Source organism: Pelophylax lessonae (assembly GCF_965119305.1).
Source record: "Pelophylax lessonae genome assembly, chromosome: 4".
Lineage (NCBI taxonomy): Eukaryota > Metazoa > Chordata > Amphibia > Anura > Ranidae > Pelophylax > Pelophylax lessonae.
Window position 1 is genome coordinate 656,171,933 of NC_138771.1, and position 21,777 is coordinate 656,193,709.

The 21,777-nt window shown below is 41.8% G+C and overlaps 1 protein-coding gene across 1 annotated transcript in view; it reads right to left on the bottom strand.

Moving 5' to 3' along the window:
- Positions 1-294: 294 nt before the first annotated feature.
- The window catches only part of LOC309552276 (transferrin receptor protein 2-like), a 104,659-nt gene continuing 83,176 nt past the window's right edge, over positions 295-21,777 (bottom strand). The window contains exons 11-19 of the mRNA XM_082253171.1: positions 19,863-19,982; positions 15,428-15,510; positions 15,278-15,341; positions 15,084-15,151; positions 14,499-14,572; positions 9,431-9,515; positions 3,428-3,655; positions 3,127-3,267; positions 295-855 (exon numbers count right to left, since the gene is read on the bottom strand). Of these exons, the coding sequence (XP_082109297.1) occupies positions 628-855; positions 3,127-3,267; positions 3,428-3,655; positions 9,431-9,515; positions 14,499-14,572; positions 15,084-15,151; positions 15,278-15,341; positions 15,428-15,510; positions 19,863-19,982 (1,091 nt within the window). The 3' untranslated portion in view covers positions 295-627. The remainder of the gene's footprint in view (positions 856-3,126; positions 3,268-3,427; positions 3,656-9,430; positions 9,516-14,498; positions 14,573-15,083; positions 15,152-15,277; positions 15,342-15,427; positions 15,511-19,862; positions 19,983-21,777) is intronic.

Here is a 21,777-nt window from a genome sequence, read left to right on the forward strand (position 1 = left end):
CGAGGCTTTAATGTAATTGTCAATAAAAGTATTTAAAATGTATGAAATGCTGGAAATTATACTTCAGTATACCATAGTAACATCTGATGGAAAGATCTAAAGACATTGAAGCAGCAGACTTTGTGAAAATTAAAATTAATATTTGTCTCATTCTCAAAACTTTGGCACCGGCTGTACACCAACCAAGGGGAACATCAGAAATGGAACTTTGTTCTTCAACTTTCCATTTGAACAATTACAAACTGGACAAAAGTGTTGTGCTTGATAGAAAACAATGTGAAAAAAATGATTTGGTGGATATTTATAAAATAGGCCCCTTTAAGCAGCCCTTCCTAAAATTCATAGCAAAAGCCGCTCAAGCAAGAGGTGGGCACCAGTTGGCACCGCGCAATGAAGTCGTAACAGTAATTTATAGCGAGCCCTGTCGCTGATAAACATGACTTCATCCTGGCACTTGTGTAAGGCAAAGCAGCAGCAATATGATGAGCAGCCAGCAGATACATAAAAAAAAAAGAAAAAACCTTTATAGTGATCACTGTCACTGATAAATTATGAGGTGGGATGTAGAAAGGGTCCAGCATTGAGCTCTGGCAGCCTATAGATGCATGATGACAAGCTCCCCTGATCCTAGAAATTCCTTTGGACCTCCCAAACCTCCCCACTCAAGGCGTTTGCTGCTCCCACCAGGGTCCAGGTGAAGAGGGCAATCTGCTTGTGCAGCTCGTTGCTGTCAATTTGGTCCCGGATGAGCTGTTCCATCAAGGAGTCCACTGTGTGCTCACCTCGCCCGATGAGGATATGGCGGTACGGGTAATTGATGGCGGACACATACTGGGACAGGAAGTAGAACTCCACCTTCAAGAGAAAAACACCAGAGTAGATACTATGAGGCTATACATTCTAAGTGTCCATTGGACTTTAAATGGGCTACAACACAATTATATAGTTAAATAAATGTTTTTAAAAATTATTTAATAAGACAACTATACATTGTATATAGGAACATGCCTCTATAAAATGAACTAGCTAAACAACTACATGAATGAACACCAGGGGGCGCTAATCTGAGTGTAGAATATATTATTACACTCAAATTAGCGCCTTCTGGTGTTCATTTGAGTTGTAGTATTATTACAACATTCAGATAAGTGCCCTCTGGAGTCCATTTATATATTTACAGAGATTTCTTCAGTCTCTGTGGAGTTGTGATGAGTGTGTTAACACCTTATGGATATTACTGGGCTATTTTCCCTTGCATTGATCAACTATTTAGACAGCATTTATTTACTTGTGTGCCATTTACATTATTCTTATTAGCTGATCAACTATTTTTTATTTACATATTTATTTAAGGTACTTATATAGCACCATCAATTTACGTAGCACTTCACATATACAGTATCTCTCAAAAGTGAGTACACCCCTCACATTTTTGTAAATATTTTATTATATATTTTCATGTAACAACACTGAAGAAATGACACTTTGCTACAATGCAAAGTAGTGAGTGTACAGCTTGTATAACAGTGTAAATTTGCTGTCCCCTCAAAATAACTCAACATACAGCCATTAATGTCTAAACAGCTGGTCTAAAAATGTCCAAATTGGGCCCAATTAGCCATTTTCCCTCCCCAGTGTCATGTGACTCATTAGTGTTACAAGGTCTCATGTGTGAATGGGGAGCAGGTGTATTAAATTTGGTGTTATCACTCTCACTCTCTCATACTGATCACTGGAAGTTCAACATGCCACCTCATGGCAAAGAACTCTCAGAGGATCTGAAAAAAAGAATTGTTGCTCTACATAAAGATGGCCTAGGCTATAAGAAGATTGCCAAGACCCTGAAACTGAGCTGCAGCACAGTGGCCAAGACCATACAGCGGTTTAACAGGACACGTTCCACTTAGAACAGACCTCATCATGGTCGACCAAAGAGTACAAGTGCTCAGCGTCATATGCAGAGGGTGTCCTTGGGAAATGGACGTATGAGTGCTGCCTGCATTGTTGCAGAGGTTGAAAGGGTGGAGGGTCAGCCTGTCAGTGCTCAGACCATACGCCGCACACTGCATCAAATTGATCTGCATGGTTGTCATCCCTAAAGATGATGTACAAGAAAGCCTGCAAATAGTTTGCTGAACACAAGCAGACTAAGGACATGGATTACTGGAACTATGTCCTGTGGTCTGATGAGACCAAGATAAACTTATTTGGTTCAGATGGTGTCAACCGTGTGTGGTGGCAACCAAGAGAGGAGTACAAAGATAAGTGTGTCTTGCCTACAGTGAAGCATGGTGGTGGGAGTGTCATGGTCCTGGGCTGCATGAGCGCTGCCGGCACTGGGGAGCTACAGTTCATTGGGGGAACCATGAATGCCAGTATGTACTGTAACATACTGAAGCAGAGAATGATCCCCTCCCTTCGGAGACTTGGGCACAGGGCAGTATTCCAACATGATAATGATCCAAAGCACACCTTTAAGACGACCACTGCCTTGCTAAAGAAGCTGAGGGTAAAGGTGGTGGACTGGCCAAGCATGTCTCCAGACCTAAACCCTATTGAGCATCTGTGGGGCATGCCCAAATGGAAGGTGGAGGAGCGTAAGGTCTCTAACATCCACCAGCTCCATGATGTCGTCATGGAGGAGTGGAAGAGGACTCCAGTGGCAACCTGTGAAGGTCTGGTGAACTCCATGCCCAAGAAGGTTAAGATAGTGCTGGAAAATAATGGTGGCCACACAAAATGGACATGTTCACTTATGAGTGTACTCACTTTTGTTACCAGTGGTTTAGATATTAATGGCTGTGTGTTGAGTTATTTTGAGGGGACAGGAAATTTACACTGTTATACAAGCTGTACACTCACTACTTTACATTGTAGCAAAGTGTCATTTCTTCAGTGTTGTCACATGAAAAGATAGAATAAAATATTTACAAAAATGTGAGGGATGTACTCACTTTTGTGAGATACTGTATATATATTTTGAAGATTTGGTCAGGTGATCATGTACAAATGCGGTACACTTCAAAGGCCAAAATGGACCAGCCAATGTATCATCAGGAAGTAGGCCCCAAGAAAAGGAGGTGACTGGCAGAGAGCAGTCCTATACAGAGAAACAATGTTACTCACTCTCATGATCCGCACGTTGAAGAACTGGATCATCTTCTCGTTGTGGAGGTCTGAATTTGTGATTGCCTCCTTCAGTCTTTCCGTTGCTCGCACATAATCTCCGCGTGCGGAGTACAACCAGGAAAGGGTCAGACCCTGCGGCTGAAATACACACAAAGCTTTATGGTAACTCTTTGCCCAATGTCAATGTGTGGTCACATGACGGTCCTGTAGGAGCGCATACTGACTGAACCGTTCCGTGTGCCATTCTTCCCCATAACCCCCATTACTGGAAGCACAGATCTGACATCAGAAGCCTCACCTCTAGCTTGCTACTGTACTTTTTCAGGCGGATCAGTTGTTCCAGGAGCAGTGTGTTATAGGCCGTGTAGTCCAGAGGAAGAATTCGGTCATGGGACAGCTTCATCAGAGACAGTCCTGCAGCCTGTGCCAGTGTCAGAGCCACCGACGGTAACCGACCGTCCATAATACTGTTCAGATTGTCATACGTGTCCATCTTAGTGTCCAGATACTTGTATGGGTTTGATCGCTGGAAGAAAAACCCAACACGAGTATTGTCAAGCAAAACTTTGTCTACAAATTATATATATATATATATATATATATATATATATATATATATATATATGTAGCGCTACCCCCCGCAGGAGCCGCTTAAAAATGTTTGATTCGATACTCTGCCTCTCAACCCCCCAAGAACCATCTCAGCCCATCTGGCACACCTAGCAATACTGTTAGTGTAATACCCCAGTGAATGACACACAGAGACAATGCAAACTGAATTCAACAGTATCTTGTATTAAAATAGTTGCCTCTTTGTCTGTAGGCAGAGTATTATTTTAATTAGGGGCGGGGCATTTGTTTGTAGGCGTGGTCTAGATGGAGTAGAAAAATGCAGCCTGCATAGACAAGTGGTTTAAGCTATGCTAATGAGCGTGGACGTGATTTAAACTATGCTTAATAGTGGGCGTGGCCTAAAGGGATGTGGTTAACCGGTTGCCGACCGCCGCACGACTATATACTGCGGCGGTCATCCCCGGCCAGGCAGAGTGACGTATGGATACGTCACTCGCCTGTCACTGACTTGCGAGCCAATTGCGGGTGGGCGCGCGCCCGCCGCGGCTCGTTCACAGACAAGTCAGTGCGTGTGACCGGCGGACCCGATGTCCGCCGGTCACACTACGATCGCTCCTGTGAAGGGAGAAAGGCGGAGCGGCTTGTGTAAACAAGCCGCCCGTCATTCTCCCTGATGTAAAAATGAAGATCAGACGGTTCTACTATGTAGGACCGTTGATCTTTGTTTTTACACCAATAGCAATGTCCCTGTACAGTTAGAAACACGCCCCTAGGACACACTTAACCCCTCCCTGTCCAATAAAGTTAACCCCTTCCCTGCCAGTGTCATTTTTGCAGTAACAGTGCATATATATAGCACTGATTACTGCAGTAATGTCACTGGTACCCCCAAAAGTGTCAAAAATGTCAGTCAAGGGTCCGATCTGTCCGCCGCAATGTCGCAGTACCGCAAAAAAAAATCGCAGATCGCCGCCATTACTCGTTAAAAAAAAAACACCAAAAATGACAAAAATCTTTCCCTTTGTTAGTAAACGCGATAACTTTTGCGCAAACCAATCAAAATACGCTTTTTGCGATTTTTTTTACCAAACATATGTAGCGTAAAACAATTTGGCCGAAAATGATAAAAAATTTTGATTTTTACATTTTTTTTGGGGGGAATTTCATATAAAAATAAGTGAAAAATATTGTTATTTTTGCAAAAATTACGCTCTTTTTTTGTTTATAGCGCGTGATCAAAAAATCGCACAGGTGATCAAATACCACCAAAAGAAAGCTCTGTTTGTAGGAAAAAAAGGACGTAAAATTCGTTTAGGTACAGCGTCGCACGACCGCGCAATTGTCCGTCAAAGTCACGCAGTAAAAAATCACAAAAAAAACCCCTGGTCTTTTAGCAGCCAAATCCTCCGGGGCTTAAGTGGTTAAATAGAGTCAAATGAAAGAGGGTTGAAGAGTGAAGGAAGAGGGGGATGGAGGGAAAAAGAGAGAAATGGAGGGAGAGAGAGCGAGAGAGTGAGAGAGAGAAAGAGTGTGAGAGAGAGAGGGAGAGGGTGAGAGAGGGAGAGGGTGAGAGAGAGAGAGAGAAAGGGAGTGAGAGAGGGGGGAGAGAGAGAGAGAGAAACAGAGGGGGAGAGAGAGAGAGAGAAACAGAGGGGGAGAGAGAGAGAGAGAAAGGGAGGGAAGGAGAGAGAGAGGGAGAGAGAGTAAGGGAGATAGAGAGTGAAGACATGGTACAAGAGATGGTCAGAGACTGCGGAAATGATACAAAAGATGGTCAGAGACTGCGGACATGATACAAGAGATGGTCAGAGACTGCAGACATGATACAAGAGATGGTCAGAGACTGCAGACATGATACAAGAGATGGTCAGAGACTGCGGACATGATACAAGAGATGGTCAGAGACTGCAGACATGATACAAGAGATGGTCAGAGACTGCGGACATGATACAAAAGATGGTCAGAGACTGTGGACATGATACAAGAGATGGTCAGAGACTGCAGACATGATACAAGAGATGGTCAGAGACTGCGGACATGATACAAGAGATGGTCAGAGACTACAGACATGATACAAGAGATGGTCAGAGACTGCAGACATGATACAAGAGATGGTCAGAGACTGCAGACATGATACAAGAGATGGTCAGAGACTGCGGACATGATACAAGAGATGGTCAGAGACTGCAGACATGATACAGGAAATGGTCAGAGGCTGCAGACATGATACAAGAGATAGTCAGAGACTTCAGACATGGTACAGGAGAGGGTCAGAGACTGCAGACATTGTACAGGAGATGGTTAGAGACTGCGGACATGATACAAGATATGGTTAGAGACTGCAGACATGGTACTGGAGATGGTTAGAGACTGCAGACATAGTACAGGAGATAATCAGAGACTGTGGACATGGTACAGGAGATGGTTAGAGACTGCAGACATGGTACTGGAGACGGTCAAAGACTGCAGACATGATACAAGAGATGGGCAGAGACTGCGGACATAGTACAGGAGATGGTCAGAGACTGCAGACATAATACAAGAGATGGGGGTCAAAGATTGTGGACATGATAGAGATGGTCAGAGGACACAGCTGATAGCAGAGGCAACACACACACACACAGTGTGTATCTCTGAAACCCTGCTGCTCACTCTTCTTCACAAAAAAAAAAAAAAAAAACCAGAGATAAAGAGCCCACCTATTATGTGATTTCCACAGACATTCAGCTGCAAAGAGAGCCCAAACTACAGGGTACAAATATACCTCTGCTTGGATGCACACGTGCTGCAGTTGAGCTCAGTTTGGGCTCTCATGCTCATGTTTGCCTCTCTGAGGCTGGCCACGCCCTCTTTTCGAGTCCCGGCAAATCACTCAGAAGTAAGCACCACCTGACCTCCCTGCATGATAATTCATTGGGCTGGAGGAGGCAGGGTGGAGGATCTGAGAAATCTCTCTGTTTAACCCGTGTGTTACCCCGGTGTTCTTTCGGTGAGCGTACACCAGGAATAATTGCAGATTCCGGCAACCTTTCACAGAACAGGCGGCAGCGTATACACTCAGGCAGGGCTGCTGTTAGAAATGATGGGGCCCCGTACAGCCTACCTGATGGGGCCCCCTTCAACCCCATCCCTGGCCCCGCCTCAAAACAAAATGCAGGTTTGTCACCGTTTACAGATACGTGCGGGACCAAAGTGCGCATTTGCAATTACGCACGAGCAAGGGGGAATGGGGGCTTTAAAAAGGTTTTACATTTTATTTTATTATTTATGTTATTACATTTTTTTTTTTACACTATCTTTACATTTTTCAAAATCTCTTTTATTGCTATCAGAAGGGATAATTAACATCTCTTATGATAGCATAGGCCATGACAGGTCCTCTTTATGGAGAGATCTGGGGTCTCTTATACCCCATGTCTCTCCTCTGGCCTTCAAAGCATCTGATCAAACCAAGATCAGAGTGATCAGATGCTTAATCAAACCGGTAATGGCTTGGTTACATAAGACGGAAACCAGAAATGATGAAATCCACATCACCTGTAAAAGTAATCCAGGGACTTCTTAGCCACTAGGATTACTTATACTTTGTACAAAGTTGCTGGGGCTAAAAAAATATCATAATTATTGCTGCAGGGATGACCAAGATACAGTGCCTTGTGAAAGTATTCGGCCCCCTTGAACTTTGCGACCTTTTGCCACATTTCAGGCTTCAAACATAAAGATATAAAACTGTAATTTTTTGTGAAGAATCAACAACAAGTAGGACACAATCATGAAGTGGAACGAAATTTATTGGATATTTCAAACTTTTTTAACAAATAAAAAACTGAAAAATTGGGCGTGCAAAATTATTCAGCCCCCTTAAGTTAATACTTTGTAGCGCCACCTTTTGCTGCGATTACAGCTGTAAATCGCTTGGGGTATGTCTCTATCAGTTTTGCACATCGAGAGACTGAAATTTTTGCCCATTCCTCCTTGCAAAACAGCTCGAGCTCAGTGAAGTTGGATGGAGAGCGTTTGTGACCAGCAATTTTCAGTTCTTTCCACAGATTCTCGATTGGATTCAGGTCTGGACTTTGACTTGGCCATTCTAACACCTGGATATGTTTATTTGTGAACCATTCCATTGTAGATTTTGCTTTATGTTTTGGATCATTGTCTTGTTGGAAGACAAATCTCCGTCCCAGTCTCAGGTCTTTTGCAGACTCCATCAGGTTTTCTTCCAGAATGGTCCTGTATTTGGCTCCATCCATCTTCCCATCAATTTTAACCATCTTCCCTGTCCCTGCTGAAGAAAAGCAGGCCCAAACCATGATGCTGCCACCACCATGTTTGACAGTGGGGATGGTGTGTTCAGGGTGATGAGCGGTGTTGCTTTTACGCCAAACGTAACGTTTTGCATTGTTGCCAAAAAGTTTGATTTTGGTTTCATCTGACCAGAGCCCCTTCTTCCACATGTTTGGTGTCTCCCAGGTGGCTTGTGGCAAACTTTAAACAACACTTTTTATGGATATCTTTAAGAAATGGCTTTCTTCTTGCCACTCTTCCATAAAGGCCAGATTTGTGCAGTATACGACTGATTGTTGTCCTATGGACAGAGTCTCCCACCTCAGCTGTAGATCTCTGCAGTTCATCCAGAGTGATCATGGGCCTCTTGGCTGCATCTCTGATCAGTCTTCTCCTTGTATGAGCTGAAAGTTTAGAGCTACGGCCAGGTCTTCGTAGATTTGCAGTGGTCTGATACTCCTTCCATTTCAATATTATCGCTTGCACAGTGCTCCTTGGGATGTTTAAAGCTTGGGAAATCTTTTTATATCCAAATCCGGCTTTAAACTTCTCCACAACAGTATCTTGGACCTGCCTGGTGTGTTCCTTGTTCTTCATGATGCTCTCTGCGCTTTAAACGGACCTCTGAGACTATCACAGTGCAGGTGCATTTATACGGAGACTTGATTACACACAGGTGGATTCTATTTATCATCATTAGTCATTTAGGTCAACATTGGATCATTCAGAGATCCTCACTGAACTTCTGGAGAGAAATTGCTGCACTGAAAGTAATGGGGCCGAATAATTTTGCACGCCCAATTTTTCAGTTTTTTATTTGTTAACAAAGTTTGAAATATCCAATAAATTTCATTCCACTTCATGATTGTGTCCCACTTGTTGTTGATTCTTCACAAAAAATTACAGTTTTATATCTTTATGTTTGAAGCCTGAAATGTGGCAAAAGGTCGCAAAGTTCAAGGGGGCCGAATACTTTCGCAAGGCACTGTATCACCCTTCCAGTCCAGGGACGTGCCGGTGTTCTGTCAGAATCAGTGCTGTATTTTGGCCTAGGCCGACAGGGCACTTTTCTCTCATCCTCCTCTCTCTCTCTCTCATTCCCCCCTCTCTCGCTCTCTCATCCCCCCCTCTCTCTCTCATTCCCCCCTCTCTCTCTCATCCCCCCTCTCGCACTCTCATCCCCCCTCTCCCTCTCACTCTCATCCCCCCTCTCTCCCTCTGCCTCTCATCCCTCTTCTCGCTCTCGCCCCCCCCTCTCTCTCATCCCTCTCTTTCTCAACACCCACTCCTCCAGACTGACACACACCCATTGGCATTTTAATATTTGCATGCCTCCTCCAAAGAGCCAACCCAAAGTTTGCATCATGGCTGAGGGCTCTTAAGAGCAGTTTTCAGCACCCACAACTAATATACTGGCAGCAGGCGGTCCCCGTAAGATTACCTCCACAAATGAAAATTCCAGTGCTGGAACTCCGGCAAAGGCGGTAAAGGCAAAGCTGCCCGTGTCCATGGCGAGTGGGGCAAGTCTGAGGGTAAAAAGTACAAATAAATAGAGACCAGAGTCCAGTATTACTGTGATTCTGTGTACAGAGACTCCTATTTTTACTGTTGCTCTGTCTACAGGGGCTGCTATTGTTACTGTTATTCTGTGTACAGGGGCTGCTATTATTACTGTTATACCAATAAAATGTGTAGCGCTAACCTTAAACCAGTGTTAAATACAAAGATTGTACATACAAAATACAAATTATATGAAAATTAATAGTGATATATCCATATCAAAGACAGTGCCTCTAAGTGAAAAAGAGTCCATTGAAAAAAAACTTAAAAATAAATCAATAAAACAACAAGTCCCAGGGTGGGCGGTGATAGATGGAAGACTTCAATCCTAAGGAGGTGGTGAAGCAGGAATAAACCCGTGAGGAGTATAAGAAATGGCTGCATACCAGAAACTTAGGCCCCCAAATTATAAATTTTATTTAACATGTTCACCTCAGCGGTTTCCCTTCCTATCGTTTCCGAGAGATTGAGAGATTCATCCTCTTTCCCTTTTTTTTCTATTTACCATGTATTGCAGCCATATTAATAGATTAACTCTTGCCCTTAAATCGCAAGGTGTATGTGTGACACTTCCGCCCAGCGCTTTGTTTGATTGGTCCGCGCTGCTGATGTGTTATTGTATCTAGGGGATTTATAGGCGTGATGGTCACGTCCGGTAACCACGCCGCGGACGACGTCACGTATGACGAAACCGGTCGGGCGCTACCTGACGTGATGCTACCACTCCCACTGAGACGCCGGCTTTGTATCTACATGCGGGACGCTGTGATTTTACTGCTCTGCCTGTTTTTAATGGATACATTGTAAGTGCAATTCCTATTAAACGTTTGTGTATTACTTTACGGGATTACGCTCTGTGCTTTTCATTTCCTCTTTGCACATTCGGTGTTCACTATCCCTGGAGCCGATCATGAGAGTCTATATCTGATATACATCTCCTCCCATGATACCTGAAGGAATGATAGTACTGCAGTTCCATACCTAAGTGCTTGTGGCCTATCCATTCATTTGGGGGCCTAAGTTTCCTGCTGCACCACCTCCTTGGGATTGAAGTCTTCCATCTATCACCGCCCACCCTGGGACTTGTTGTTTTATTGATTTATTTTAAGTTTTTTTTCAATGGACTCTTTTTCACTTAAATGCACTGTCTTTTATATGGATATGTCACTATTAATTTTCATATAATTTGTATTTTGTATGTGCAATCTTTGTATTTAACACTGGTTTGATGTTAGCGCTACACATTTTATTGGTGTTATTGTTTTTGTTTTTTCTATAGATCAAGTGTATTTGCTACTTTCATTATCACAGAATTTTTTTCATTCACATTTATAACTTTTTTTTATGACTGTTACTCTGTGTACAGAGGCTGCTATTATTACTGTTATTCTGTATACAAAAACTGCTATTATTACTGTTATTCTGTGTACAGATATTGCTACTATTACTGTTATTCTGTGTACAGATATTGCTACTATTACTGTTATTCTGTGTACAGAGGCTGCTATTATTACTGTTATTCTGTATACATAGACTGCTATTATTACTGTTATTCTGTGTACAGAGACTGCTATTATTACTGTTATTCTGTGTTCAGAGACTGCTGTTATTACTGTTATTCTGTGTACAGAGACTGCTATTATTACTGGTATTCTGTGTTCAGAGACTGCTATAATTACTGTTATTCTGTGTACAGAGACTGCTATTATTACAGTTATTTTGTGTTCAGAGACTGCTATTATTACTATTATTCTGTGTTCAGAGACTGCTATTATTACTGTTATTCTGTGTACAGAGACTGCTATTATTACTGTTATTCTGTGTACAGAGACTGCTATTATTACTGTTATTCTGTGTTCAGAGACTGCTATTATTACTGTTATTCTGTGTTCAGAGACTGCTATTATTACTGTTATTCTGTGTTCAGAGACTGCTATTATTACTGTTATTCTGTGTACAGAGACTGCTATTATTACTGTTATTCTGTGTTCAGAGACTGCTATTATTACTGTTATTCTGTGTTCAGAGACTGCTATTATTACTGTTATTCTGTGTACAGAGACTGCTATTATTACTGTTATTCTGTGTACAGAGACTGCTATTATTACTGTTATTCTGTGTTCAGAGACTGCTATTATTACTGTTATTCTGTGTACAGAGACTGCTATTATTACTGTTATTCTGTGTTCAGAGACTGCTATTATTACTGTTATTCTGTGTACAGAGACTGCTATTATTACTGTTATTCTGTGTTCAGAGACTGCTATTATTACTGTTATTCTGTGTTCAGAGACTGCTATTATTACTGTTATTCTGTGTACAGAGACTGCTATTATTACTGTTATTCTGTGTTCAGAGACTGCTATTATTACTGTTATTCTGTATACAGAGACTGCTATTATTACTGGTATTCTGTGTTCAGAGACTGTTATTATTACTGTTATTCTGTGTTCAGAGACTGCTGTTATTACTGTTACTCTGTGTACAGAGAGTGCTATTATTACTGTTATTCTGTTTACAGAGACTGCTATTATTACAGTTATTCTGTGTACAGGGACTGCTATTATTACTGTTATTCTGTGTACAGGGACTGCTATTATTAGTGTTATTCTGTGTTCAGAGACTGCTATTATTACTGTTACTCTGTGTTCAGAGACTGCTATTATTACTGTTATTCTGTGTACAGAGACTGCTATTATTACTGTTATTCTGTGTTCAGAGACTGCTATTATTACTGTTATTCTGTGTTCAGAGACTGCTATTATTACTGTTATTCTGTGTACAGAGACTGCTATTATTACTGTTATTCTGTGTTCAGAGACTGCTATTATTACTGTTATTCTGTATACAGAGACTGCTATTATTACTGGTATTCTGTGTTCAGAGACTGTTATTATTACTGTTATTCTGTGTTCAGAGACTGCTGTTATTACTGTTACTCTGTGTACAGAGAGTGCTATTATTACTGTTATTCTGTTTACAGAGACTGCTATTATTACAGTTATTCTGTGTACAGGGACTGCTATTATTACTGTTATTCTGTGTACAGGGACTGCTATTATTAGTGTTATTCTGTGTTCAGAGACTGCTATTATTACTGTTACTCTGTGTACAGAGACTGCTATTATTACTGTTATTCTGTGTTCAGAGACTGCTATTATTACTGTTATTCTGTGTACAGAGACTGCTATTATTACTGTTATTCTGTGTTCAGAGACTGCTATTATTACTGTTATTCTGTGTACAGAGACTGCTATTATTACTGTTATTCTGTGTTCAGAGACTGCTATTATTACTGTTATTCTGTGTACAGAGACTGCTATTATTACTGTTATTCTGTGTTCAGAGACTGCTATTATTACTGTTATTCTGTATACAGAGACTGCTATTATTACTGGTATTCTGTGTTCAGAGACTGTTATTATTACTGTTATTCTGTGTTCAGAGACTGCTGTTATTACTGTTACTCTGTGTACAGAGAGTGCTATTATTACTGTTATTCTGTTTACAGAGACTGCTATTATTACAGTTATTCTGTGTACAGGGACTGCTATTATTACTGTTATTCTGTGTACAGGGACTGCTATTATTAGTGTTATTCTGTGTTCAGAGACTGCTATTATTACTGTTACTCTGTGTTCAGAGACTGCTATTATTACTGTTATTCTGTGTACAGAGACTGCTATTATTACTGTTATTCTGTGTTCAGAGACTGCTATTATTACTGTTATTCTGTGTTCAGAGACTGCTATTATTACTGTTATTCTGTGTACAGAGACTGCTATTATTACTGTTATTCTGTGTTCAGAGACTGCTATTATTACTGTTATTCTGTATACAGAGACTGCTATTATTACTGGTATTCTGTGTTCAGAGACTGTTATTATTACTGTTATTCTGTGTTCAGAGACTGCTGTTATTACTGTTACTCTGTGTACAGAGAGTGCTATTATTACTGTTATTCTGTTTACAGAGACTGCTATTATTACAGTTATTCTGTGTACAGGGACTGCTATTATTACTGTTATTCTGTGTACAGGGACTGCTATTATTAGTGTTATTCTGTGTTCAGAGACTGCTATTATTACTGTTACTCTGTGTTCAGAGACTGCTATTATTACTGTTATTCTGTGTACAGAGACTGCTATTATTACTGTTATTCTGTGTTCAGAGACTGCTATTATTACTGTTATTCTGTGTTCAGAGACTGCTATTATTACTGTTATTCTGTGTACAGAGACTGCTATTATTACTGTTATTCTGTGTTCAGAGACTGCTATTATTACTGTTATTCTGTATACAGAGACTGCTATTATTACTGGTATTCTGTGTTCAGAGACTGTTATTATTACTGTTATTCTGTGTTCAGAGACTGCTGTTATTACTGTTACTCTGTGTACAGAGAGTGCTATTATTACTGTTATTCTGTTTACAGAGACTGCTATTATTACAGTTATTCTGTGTACAGGGACTGCTATTATTACAGTTATTCTGTGTTCAGAGACTGCTATTATTACTGTTATTCTGTGTACAGGGACTGCTATTATTAGTGTTATTCTGTGTTCAGAGACTGCTATTATTACTGTTACTCTGTGTTCAGAGACTGCTATTATTACTGTTATTCTGTGTATAGAGACTGCTATTATTACTGTTACTCTGTGTTCAGAGATTCCTATTATTACTGTTACTCTGTGTACAGCGACTGCTATTATTACTGTTATTCTGTGTATAGAGACTGCTATTATTACAGTTATTTTGTGTACAGAGGCTGCTATTATTACTGTTATTCTGTGTACAGAGACTGCTATTATTACTGTTATTCTGTGTTCAGAGACTGCTATTATTACTGTTATTCTGTGTACAGGGACTGCTATTATTACTGTTATTCTGTGTTCAGAGACTGCTATTGCTATTGTTACTTCCATTCCAGATTCTTGGCAGTGACTTACACCTCGGATTTCCAGTCCCCATATGATTTTGCATTTTGGTAGATGCTTTGCTTGCTCTGACGCGGGTTGTCTACCTGGAAGAGATGGATAAATAAGACGTGGAGCGTTTCTGTTGAATGATGGTGTCTCTGTATATTGTGACCTATCAGGAATGGATTCATACAGATGTGTAGTTCATGAAAGGTCCACTTAATAGAGTATGGAGACATAAGGAGGAAGGGAGATGACGGCATGAAGGACAGGAGGTCACTGCACCTTCTCGAAGGGTGTCCTCCACCAATTATTATTTTGATGTCACTAATTACACTGGTGGGTGTATCTTTTGTCCACCAGAAATTGCAGACACTGGGAAGGTCTCCAACTGTACATGGTGAATTGTTTTCATAGACGTCATATAAACCCTTTTTTCCCAGATGTCACTACAGCCAATCAGGAAAGAATGCGGCTACAGCCACACCTCTTCGCTGAGCTGCCATGGCTGCCCCCGTGCAGGAGAGGATATGGTCACAGCCACGCCTCTCCGCTGAGCCACCATGGCTGCCATACACTCTTCTCCATCCTTAGTTGTGTCCTCTCCTCACTTACCTGTTTGATGATGCTCTCTATTAAGTTCCTGAACAGGGGGCTGGACTTCGCTACAAACTTTTCATCACCTGAAAAAAATTGAAGTGGTCATGTGACACGGTACACTCCACGCCATTTACAGCGAATAGCGGTCACTCTGCTTTTTACATCTTAAAAGTTCAATCCACCAAAGTGTGAACAGTAGATGGTGTTACCTAAAACTGGGGTGTCCAGGCTCATGTAGGTGGCGACTTTGAGGTGCAGCATGCTGAGGTACCCCTGCGATATACACACACAGCGCCGTAATGTTACAATGTATTATTAGAATGAAACAATGTATCATTATATAACATGAGGTCTCTTACTTCCAGCCATTCTGTGGCCCCGATACTTCCAAAGTCTCCTCCGTCCCAGCTCACGAACAGAATACTGCGCCGAGGCTGGAATCCTAAAACACATATGTGATATTATTATACAGCAAGGTCAACCAGGGTTCCATGGAACGTTGGGTTCCTCCAGAGGTTTCTAGGGGTTCCTTGAGCTATGAGCAATTTCTGCCTCTCAGATAAGTTCCCCCTGACACCATTGATCTTTTTAGCTCTATGTAAGGGAATAATTCTTCCCAATGGCCACAAGTGTAAGGAACATTCTTCCCAATGACCACAAGTGTAAGAATCATTCTTCTCAATGACCACAAGTGTAAGGAACATTCTTCCCCAATGACCACAAGTGTAAGGATCATTCTTCCCAAAGACCACAAGTGTAAGGAACATTCTTCCCACGGACACCTTTGATCTTTTTAGATATCTGTAAGGGGATCATTCTTCCCAATGGCCACAAGTGTAAGGAACATTCTTCGCAATGACCACAAGTGTAAGAATCATTCTTCGCAATGGCCACAAGTGTAAGGATCATTCTTCGCAATGGCCACAAGTGTAAGGATCATTCTTTCCAATGACCACAAGTGTAAGAATCATTATTCCCAATGGCCACAAGTGTAAGAATCATTCTTCGCAATGGCCACAAGTGTAAGGATCATTCTTCCCAATGACCACAAGTGTAAGGATCATTCTTCCCAATGACCACAAGTGTAAGGATCATTCTTCCCAATGACCACAAGTGTAAGAATCATTCTTCCCAATGACCACAAGTGTAAGGAACATTCTTCCCAATGACCACAAGTCCAAGAATCATTCTTCCCAATGACCACAAGTGTAAGGATCATTCTTCGCAATGGCCACAAGTGTAAGGATCATTCTTCCCAATGACCACAAGTGTAAGAATCATTCTTCCCAATGACCACAAGTGTAAGAATCATTCTTCCCAATGACCACAAGTGTAAGGATCATTCTTCCCAATGGCCACAAGTGTAAGGATCATTCTTCCCAATGACCACAAGTGTAAGGATCATTCTTCCCAATGACCACAAGTGTAAGAATCATTCTTCCCAATGACCACAAGTGTAAGGAACATTCTTCCCAATGACCACAAGTGTAAGAATCATTCTTCCCAATGACCACAAGTGTAAGAATCATTCTTCCCAATGACCACAAGTGTAAGGATCACTCTTCCCAATGACCACAAGTGTAAGGAACATTCTTCCCACTGACACCATTGATCTTTTTAGATATCTGTAAGGGGATCATTCTTGCCAATGGCCACAAGTGTAAGAATCATTCTTCCCAATGGCCACAAGTGTAAGGATCATTCTTTCCAATGGCCACAAGTGTAAGGATCATTCTTCCCAATGACCACAAGTGTAAGAATCATTCTTCCCAATGACCACAAGTGTAAGGAACATTCTTCCCAATGACCACAAGTGTAAGGATCATTCTTCCCAATGACCAAAAGTGTAAGGAACATTCTTCCCACTGACACCATTGATCTTTTTAGATATCTGTAAGGGGATCATTCTTCCCAATGGCCACAAGTGTAAGAATCATTCTTCCCAATGACCACAAGTGTAAGAATCATTCTTCCCAATGACCACAAGTGTAAGGATCATTCTTCCCAATGACCACAAGCGTAAGGATCATTCTTCCAAATGACCACAAGCGTAAGGATCATTCTTCCCAATGACCACAAGTGTAAGGAACATTCTTCCCAATGACCACAAGTGTAAGAATCATTCTTCCCAATGACCACAAGTGTAAGGAACATTCTTCCCAATGACCACAAGTGTAAGAATCATTCTTCTCAATGACCACAAGTGTAAGGATCATTCTTCCCAATGACCACAAGCGTAAGGATCATTCTTCCAAATGACCACAAGCGTAAGGATCATTCTTCCCAATGACCACAAGTGTAAGGAACATTCTTCCCAATGACCACAAGTGTAAGAATCATTCTTCCCAATGACCACAAGTGTAAGAATCATTCTTCCCAATGACCACAAGTGTAAGGATCATTCTTCCCAATGACCACAAGCGTAAGGATCATTCTTCCAAATGACCACAAGCGTAAGGATCATTCTTCCCAATGACCACAAGTGTAAGGAACATTCTTCCCAATGACCACAAGTGTAAGAATCATTCTTCCCAATGACCACAAGTATAAAGATCATTCTTCCCAATGACCACAAGCGTAAGGATCATTCTTCCAAATGACCACAAGCGTAAGGATCATTCTTCCCAATGACCACAAGTGTAAGGAACATTCTTCCCAATGACCACAAGTGTAAGAATCATTCTTCCCAATGACCACAAGCGTAAGGATCATTCTTCCCAATGACCACAAGTGTAAGGAACATTCTTCCCACTGACACCATTGATCTTTTTAGATATCTGTAAGGGGGTCATTCTTGCCAATGACCACAAGTGTAAGAATCATTCTTCCCAATGACAACAAGTGTAAGGAACATTTTTCCCAAGGACCACAAGTGTAAGGAACATCCCTCCCAATGACCACAAGTGTAAGAATCATTCTTCCCAATGACCACAAGTGTAAGGATCATTCTTCCCAATGACCACAAGCGTAAGGATCATTCTTCCAAATGACCACAAGCATAAGGATCATTCTTCCAAATGACCACAAGTGTAAGGATCATTCTTCCAAATGACCACAAGCCTAAGGATCATTCTTCCAAATGACCACAAGTGTAAGAATCATTCTTCCCAATGACCACAAGTGTAAGGATCATTCTTCCCAATGACCACAAGTGTAAGGATCATTCTTCCAAATGACCACAAGCCTAAGGATCATTCTTCCAAATGACCACAAGCCTAAGGATCATTCTTCCCAATGACCACAAGTGTAAGGAAAATTCTTCCCACTGACACCATTGATCTTTTTAGATATCTGTTATGGGATCATTCTTGCCAATGACCACAAGTGTAAGGAACAATCTTCCCTCTGACACCATTGATCTTTTTAGATATCTGTAAGGGGATCATTCTTCCCAATGACCACAAGTGTAAGAATCATTCTTCCCAATGACCACAAGTGTAAGAATCATTCTTCCCAATGACAACAAATGTAAGGATCATTCTTCTCGCCAACCCTCACACTACTGTATCATGAGTTGGCGATATAGTCATTTTTAACAGAGGGTTCCCTATAGTAGTCATATGTTCGTATTAGGTCAATGATGTCACAAGCGTCCCTGCCTCTTTATGTACGTGCAAATGCTGGGTGGGGAATGACTCAGACACAGCTGATTGGACCAGTTTTCACCAGAATCACGGAGGAATATGGTGCACATATTTGTGTGTTCCCCTTCAGTGCAATTTTCAACCCATTAATTTGCATGGACTGAAATTATACCGTATCAAACAAAAGGTAGCACATGGGATGTTTCTGAAAACTGCGCTGCACCAAACGGCATGGTAGTGCGCAGGGTCGGGACAAGGGATGGGCAGGAGTGGCGGCTGCCCTGGGCATAGAGGTTTACTGAATGGATAGGAGCACCAGTAAGCTCATTCTGTTACAAGATAGTTTACCAAGCAGATCACACACATAATGAAGGGGGGGGGGGGGGGGTTGCAGTTTGGCTTCTTTACCCTGGGCCCTTGATGACCTTGTCCCGGCACTGGTAGTGCGGCACCGTACAATCTGGTGTCCTGCATTAACAACGTATTGGCACCCAGAACAGATAGCAAGGGCAGTGCGTTATTGAACCACGTTCTGGTATGAACGGGCCCTTAACCCATACTCATGCCCACTCACCTTAGCCCACCTTGTTTGTACATATTTTCTTTCTATATTAATTATGGTCAGGGCTAAAAATTGTTTGTTTTTTGTTGTTTGATTGTTAAAAACATTTTCTTAACTTTTTTTAATCCAGGTAATGCCCCTTTAACAAAAAGAGTCAGGTCAGCTTGCTAGTTTTTCAGGAGGACCTGATCGGACTTTCCATTTACACCTATGGACTGGTGGGTGTAAAAAATTGACTTCTGTCCATTTACATCTGCCTACTCCAATCTGATCCGGTCAACAGAAGTGGATCCATCCCCCTCCACCTAGGTGGATCAGATTAGAGGGCAGTCAGGTGTAAATGGACAAGGGAGTCAGTTTACACCCAACCACCCATAGAGCAGGGAGGGCTCTGTCTGTATCCGCTCTGTAGAAAATGAGCAGTCACGGACCTGTCATCCGCCCACTCTGCTCCGATCAGCAGGAGATCAGTGGACAGATCCCTTGCTGATCCAAATAACTCCGCCCTGTGCGAAATGGGTCTAAATATAAGATATCGAACATAATTTGTATCAGCGCCATTCGGTGACCAAAGCATCAAAACACCAGTGCCCCGAGTGCAGTTCCCCTTAATTTTCCCCATTCCAGCATCTATACACCGATACTCACCGCTTCCCACCATCATGGTCATTGAACGCAGCAACTCCAGCAAGATGGCCGTGCCAACTCCGGACTTGGCAGCCCCCGGCCCCCAGGAATCACGTTGGGCGCCCACCACGATGTAATGTTCTAAATACACAGAGGAAATGCAGAGGTTAGAGTAGATATGAAGGCAAATAAACAGGAATGCCCACTTTACTCATCTAGAAAAGTGCATAGAACCAAAAAAGCTTGAATAAAGTTCCTTTTTTTTTAATTTGTAATAACAGTCACATGACCGCTTCCCCTCCCTGGCCACAGTCCTTGGGGGCTGATGCCAAAGTCCACAGCATGGTCACATGCCCGTGACATCACTGTCACTTTCTATGATGGATGTTTCATTTCAGCAGAGACTGGGCATTGCCAAGTACATTGGCAAAGGTCCACCAATGATGTTATCTATCGATCTATCTATCAATTTGCCAGGTAAAATTAAGTTGAGTAAATTCGCTCATCAATAGCTGTCATTTATCATGGTGGTTTAACACATTTGGCTGGAATTGCTGTGTGATGTTGAAAATGCTTTGCTGCCTATCCAAGTATCTTCCTCATCTCTAGTAGGTGTGAGGAACCTACCCCAGCATTTATAGCCATACAACCTACCCAGCCATAGTAATGTAATCACCATGTAATGTGTCAAGACAGATACTGATTGTCCAAGAACAGGATAGGTGTAAAGTGTGAGAAACCAGGATCTGAACCTATGACCTGTGCTGCATCTGGCAGTAGCTCTTCATGCTAAGCCACTTGGGATGCTGGACAGCACCTTGTCTGACCTCTTAGTTTGCCATGTCTCTTGTTTCTAGTGAACCTTGGACTCTTTGCTCCTCCCAGGAGTTTCCTAATTTTAGCCATGTCTTTGCATTTCCTGTTTGCCAGATTAATGTGCTCTCTCCAGCCGATATCTCACTCATTTGTACCTGCAGCTGTCCTTATCTCTGCTACCCCTTGTTACTGACCTTTGGCTTGTTCCTTGACTATGCTTCCACTTGATCCCAACCTGCAACTATTTGTTACCAAATTTCGGCTTGTTTACTGACTTTACTTCTGCTTGATCCCTACCTATTATATCTGCTGCTGGACCCCGGCTTTCTCACCTCCTAGTGGGATGATCCTAAACAGAACCCATTTCCACTATCAGGAGCTCTAGTGAATACCGGTTAGTAGTTAGACTTCGCACCTCGGGTGATCCTGTGCCATCCGCCAGGATAACCTGCTTGAGTACTTCAGCTGGTTGGTTTAAGCCTCTCTACTGCTATAGCTACTGGTCCCTGAACCTGACTCCTGACCTTGACATCTCTTCTAATTCCATAATCCATGGTGCCAGGAAGTGAATGCCAGGTGTTAATCTTTTGAGTCACATTGCTGAAGGTGTGAACTGTTGTCAGATCTTTGGGCGTGAGGTGGTAAAGTATGTGGGTGATAGGTGGGATTAAAGGAAACAACCAATATTTAGAGATAGTTGTTCTAGTTTGACTTTAATGGCCTCTTTTACACCTCCTGAGAATTAGTTGACCCTATCTATGCAAATTGTGTACCTCACTGTCCTCAATAGAATATCCCTTTTCTATCACACATTGAACCTGGCGACAAACTACGGTACTTAAAAATCCCTGTAGGCAATGCTTTAATCGCCTTAACCTTTACCAGTTTAGAGTTACACAGGAGGTCCCATTCTAGAATTATTGCTATCACTCTTAGGTTTGCGGTGATACCTCACATATGTGGTGCCCAACCTACATATGCGTTTGCCTTTGCGTGCAAGCATGGGGGGGGAGATGGGGGCACTTAAAAAAATATATATTATTTATTTTATTAAAAAAAAAATTATTTTTACACTGTCTCCTTAATTTATTTTATCACTTTTATTATCACAAGAGATCCC